The 5,477-nt window shown below is 42.5% G+C and overlaps 1 protein-coding gene across 1 annotated transcript; it reads right to left on the bottom strand.

Annotated features, from left to right (window-relative positions):
- Positions 1-4,525: 4,525 nt before the first annotated feature.
- Positions 4,526-5,261, bottom strand: LOC143005730 (gamma-crystallin M3-like). Its single transcript, XM_076157092.1, has 3 exons — positions 5,247-5,261; positions 4,897-5,139; positions 4,526-4,798 (listed from the first exon to the last, which is right to left on the bottom strand). Exons 1-3 carry the CDS (start codon positions 5,259-5,261, stop codon positions 4,526-4,528), a joined length of 531 nt encoding a protein of 176 aa, XP_076013207.1.
- Positions 5,262-5,477: the final 216 nt, after the last annotated feature.

Below are 5,477 nucleotides of genomic sequence, written 5' to 3'. Positions count from 1 at the left end.
ATAATTGTGCACTGTTGACTGCTCAAAGAGAGGGGATGTAGTGATAACGAATATCACTACATCCCGTTGTTGTACATGTACGTTGTTGTATGTACCTGCCACGTTCCTGAGTAAAGACACGTTATTGTAGAACCCAAGTTTCTTTATTTACAATTAGAAACATTACAGCGGTGACCCTGTTGAACTCGACTCCATCCCCCACTCAACTCCATCCTCCCACTATAAATCATCTTTCACTCCACTGCCATTTGCACAACGTTCTGTTTTGCACTGATCATTTCCATTTCACTTCCGTTTTGCACAAAGACTCTTTACACTATTTACATATTTATTAATTTATAATCATAGTTAGTATATATAGTGTATATAGTTTATTCTGTATATATTCTGTATTCTGTATATAATAGTACACTTGCACTTCTGGTTGGATGCTAACTGCATTTCATTGGCTTGTACCCATACTTGCTCATTGACAATAAAGTTGAATCTAATCTAATCTAATCTAATCTAATTTTATCTAATCTAATCCCACTTCATGCATCCTGTGCATTGTAGATGATATGATAGTGGCGTCTTCCCCATATTGATTATTTAATCCCCACTTCTTCCAGTGAACCCCGTCCAATGATCACACCATGCAATATCCCCGCTGTACCACATGTGATGCATTCAGTCTTCTGACCACTCATTGATCCTGAAAACCTCTGGACTTGATATAGCTGTTCTTTGATAAAAGTTCCACTCACCAACACAATGCTCTATATTGTCTTGCATTGTCCACTCATGTGAACTGACTCAACATGTGAACTTCCAACCTCCCCGCTGTGGACAGACGAAGAATCTTATGTTGTCAGTTATAGATCACCTTAGTTAGACGTTGTTAGTGAGCTTCCTGTGGTCAGAAGTTCTATTGCTCTGTGTCAGCAGGCTTCTCCTGTATCATAGTTTACCCATCACATTACACAACACAATTCTTAATGACAAGCACAGTTAAATGGAAATGAATATGATCACACTCATCAGCCAAAATGGCAAATCCAGTTCCAGGTCAAGGAACTCTGACCAGTGAGTGGATTTGTGTGGGTGTTGGTCTTGTTGCGATTCACCGTGGAATGGATAGAGCGGCCTGCTGCGCTGAGGGTCCAGTGTAGGCCTTCCTGGTGGTGCTAGGCAGGTCTGTGCACCGGTGGGTTGATCAAAAAAGGGCAGGCCTGCTGGGCTTCAAATCTTTTGGTCCCAGCGGAAGGTTTGTAGGATTGTGTTGGGAATGAAGGGAAAAGAATGAAACCGCGTGCCTTCTTCCCAATCAGAGTCCAGGTCAGTCAGGCAACAGATCTAGAGGAGTTGTGTTAACTGGGCCAACACCTTTATCTTTATACCCAGAGGGAAGAGGGGATCTCCTATCGGTACTAAGTCAGCAGCAAGGAGAGACTGGGGCAGTGGTTGGCAACCCGCGGCTCCGCATGGCTCTTCAGCCCCTCTGCAGTGGCTCCCTATAGAATTGAAGTTCTGAGCTGACATTGTTTAACACCGTTAACAAGTAATAAATAATTATACTGTGATTATAATATCCCCCGTCGGACCGGGTGATCGCAGTGCAAATTGTGAATAATCGTTGGGTGCAGCCCTATTTGGTATACTACATATACATTGTCAGGTGTAATTGTTATCAACTATTTAAAAAAAAGAAATTGAAAAATGTTGCAGAGGTCAGATAAGGGAATACATTGTTTTGGAATGAAATTTGAGTGAGAAATTTGAGTTACCCAGGTGAAACAAATTCATGTTTAACAATTGTTTGGCGCAATAAAAGTCAAGATACTTGCTGTGTTGTCAGTTTCCTGCTTAAAGTCTGTATGCAGTAAATACATGCTTTCAAAATTGGCTGTATAATTTTCAACCAAATTTGACACAGAAGTTCTCTAGGCTATGCCTAGGACACAAACAAGCCAACATTGCTGATTTCGTTGGAATATCGCAGTGTGCGGTCTGTAGAATCCTGGAACATCATTGAGAAGAGGGTCATATTTCCCTTCACCTGTATGCACAATGTCATGTACAATATCTGCTTCAATAAAAACAAATTGCAAAAAAAAAAGAGAAGAGGGTCATTTGAAGCAACGAAAAACGCCAGGGCGAGCACGACTAACTACCAGACAAGATGTTCGGCAACTGTTTAATCTGTGCCATTGAAATCGGAAAATGCCAGCCATCCACCTCCGTCGTTTGTGGAGTAAACACTATGGAATCAACGTTTCCTGCCAAACTGTAAATCAAAGATTGCTTCAGCATGGTTACAAAGCAAGACGAATGACCAAGTATCCACTCCTAACTGTTCAACACAGAGTTGCTCGACTTCGCTGGGCTAGGCAGCAAAGAAGATTACAGGTTGGGCACTGGCGACATGTTGTCTTTATGGATGAGAGTCGCTATATCCTATACCGTATAGATGGAAGACAAAGGGTGCGGTGATTACATGGTGTGAACCTCTGTGATGACTGCATCCAGGGAACCACTCAAGGAGGTGGCGGCTCAGTGATGGTATGGGCTGGTATTTATTGTGGAGGAAAAACGCCATTGGTGGTGCTGGATGGAAACATCAACGCCATCGTGTACCAAGACATCCTGGAGAACCATTGCCTACTACACGCAAGGAGGGTCTATAAGAACAGGGTAAGCAGTGTGACACCCTGTCCATTGAGCTCACGCGCATGTTCATTAGGAGTTGCCCAAATTGAGATCTGGCTCTCATCTTTCGATCTAAGACCATCGACAAGTGGACTGCCTCTGAGGTGCAAGAAATCTTGAATGAGCACCACTCTGAGAAGTTTATCAAAGCAGCAAGGAAAAGGTCAGATAAGGCGATATTAGAGAAAGTAGTGGCTTTGAACAAGATAGAGGTGAACACTAGCCCAGACCCCGTACAAAACAATCAGTCTGTGCCTCAGGCCACTACCATGGATCACTCTGCTCTGGAAAGAATGATTGGAATGCTGGAGAAAGTCCTCATGTCCAACAGGCAGTCCAGACCGAGTAGAAAGACGAGTGGCATGTCTTGTATTCCAGGCCTTAATGACAAGCCATTTTTAGTCTGTAGGGAGACTACTCATACTGCTTTCTCACACTGCAAGGACAACAGACTGTGTTTTCAGTGTTTCTCTCCTGACCATCCAAGGAGCCGTTGTACCATGGGAAGGAGGAATGAAGCACCCACCAGTCAGCCGTTAAACAAAAGGACCACGTAGATCTTGAGAGTGAGCCTCTCACCTCCAGTTTTGAAGCTTTTTCAGACTATGACCCTTTAAGTCAATTGTATAGTAGTGATATTTCTGAAGACAAGTCAGTCATTTTTCAGAGTGTAGAGACAGTTCCAAAGTCAGATAGTTTGTTTTAGACATCAGTTTCAAATGAGAATGGAACCACATATAAAGCACTCATTGAGACTCTCAAATTCAGACATCCCGCCCCCATTTGTCACAAACAATTATAAGCCAATCAGCTCTCAGTCCAACAAATAACACTGCTGTCATGTTTGGTTTACGTGACACTGTAACATTCGGCTAGCAAGCGCACGCCAGATTTGAGGATGACCGTGGAAAATAGCCCCAAAAAAGGCAACAAACTGTTTTCATAAGGAATTTACGAACATGAATGTGTGTGCGTCCACAGCAACTTTTCACGGGACTTTCTGACTGCCAGCAGGGTGTCATGTGCCCTTAGCGAACGCACCGGCTCAAAGAGACGTTTTTATTTTTTCTGCAACCTAAAACAAGATAGAATGATGGATGGTCTTCTCTGTGCCATGAACACTGGGAAGACTGAACGTTTGAACTGATATTGTGCCGCTCAAAAATTCACATGAAAATAGACAACGATCATAACATCAAGCAGGGAGGGGCGGGACTTGCTGACGGTCTACTACAGGTACAGAGCAGGTAAAGTGATCATGGGGAAGCACCATTCAGTTTTTATGCTCCACATATCTGGAACAAACTCCCGGAAAACTGCAGGTTAGCTGCAACTCTCACTTCTTTTAAATCATAATTTTCTGTTTGCCACTGCCTTTAATTAAACCAAATCATCCATCTCTTTCACAGCACTTGAACTTACTTTAACTCAAATGTAATTTCTTAACAGTTTTATCCTGTTTAAGCTTGTTTTTAATTTTCTTTATTTTTTTCTCTTTTTAATTGTATTTCAGTGTCCTGTTCTTTTCCTGCTGCGTTTAATATTTTATTGTAAAGCACTTTGAATTGCCTTGCTGCTGAAATGTGCTATATAAATGCCACGCCTTGCATCAAACAAGGTAAAATAAGCTTGGCTGCCATATCAGCAGTGTGAAGAAGCTGTTGTGTGTAAGATGTGTGTAAGAACAGATATGTTTAACAAATTACTATACAAATCTTCTCCCACGGAACAGAAGGAAGGGCCACATAAAATAAGTATGAAGTTAGAAAATCAACAGCTAAACCATGGAATTTGTTTTAAAGTTTTATTGACTTGCTTTTATGTAGGCATCTACATTTTACATGTCCATGATGCGCTTCATGCTCATGAACCTTGAGCCTCCCATCCCCATGTCCCTGAAGTTCCTGTACTCTCCAGGCCTCATGTACATCATCTTGCCTCTGTAGTTGGGCTGCTCGTACATCAGCCAGTGACCGTCCATCACATTACAGGACATGCAGTCAGACATGCGGTAGCGGTCCATGATGTTGTCACAGTCGTCCATCATCTCGTGCATCTGACCTCCAAAGTTCTCCCTCTCATAGATCCTCATCCTGAACTGGCCTCGGTGCTGTAATACCATTAAGAGAAAGTCTTCATTAAAGCTGTTATGGATTAATTTTTAACTATACATACATATATATCATATTCAAAGAACATTTATCCTACCATAGGGATCATGCGACAGGACCTGATGTTGTCTCTCATTCCCATCATGCTCATGTAGTCAGCATACTCGCCCCTCCTCATGAAATACTGGTTTCCCATGTAGTTGGGGCGGTCGTAGACCATGAAGCAGCCACTCTCAACCCTGCAGGAGTGGCACTTGTTCAGGTAGGAGGACATGTCAGAGCAGTCGCTCATGCACTCATAGGAGCGACCCTGGAAGTTCCTGTCCTCGTAGAAGATAATCTGAAAACAATGAAATATCACAAAGAGGAGGTAAGACTAAAATTAATATAACATAGTATGTATTATGAAATGCTATTTTAAAATCACTTTGAGTAGCCTCTACTTGCCTTGCCCATGGTCATGGTGTTGTTTTCTCAGCTCAGGACTGTCTTTGCTCAACTGATGATGGCCCTGTGTTACCTTTTACTTTTATACATGGCCAGACCCAAAGAATTTCTGGCTCCCATTGTGTAAACCCCTGAACTAGCAAAATGGTATAGAGGCCTATAGACCGAGGGCCATTTGTCCTATTTCCATGTGACTGGATCCCCTGGAAGACTTTAGAATAGATGTTTCCA

Source organism: Genypterus blacodes, unplaced genomic scaffold (assembly GCF_046128005.1).
Source record: "Genypterus blacodes isolate CSIRO-AG114 ecotype Tasmania unplaced genomic scaffold, CSIRO-AGI_Gbla_v1 ptg000008l_1, whole genome shotgun sequence".
Classification (NCBI taxonomy): domain Eukaryota; kingdom Metazoa; phylum Chordata; class Actinopteri; order Ophidiiformes; family Ophidiidae; genus Genypterus; species Genypterus blacodes.
This window is presented reverse-complemented; position numbering and strand designations above follow the sequence as displayed.

Coding starts and splice junctions, on each gene's coding strand:
- LOC143005730 (XM_076157092.1), bottom strand. Junction 4,799..4,896: donor CCTGTCGCATGATCCCTATG/GTAGGATAAATG, acceptor ATGGTATTACAG/CACCGAGGCCAGTTCAGGAT.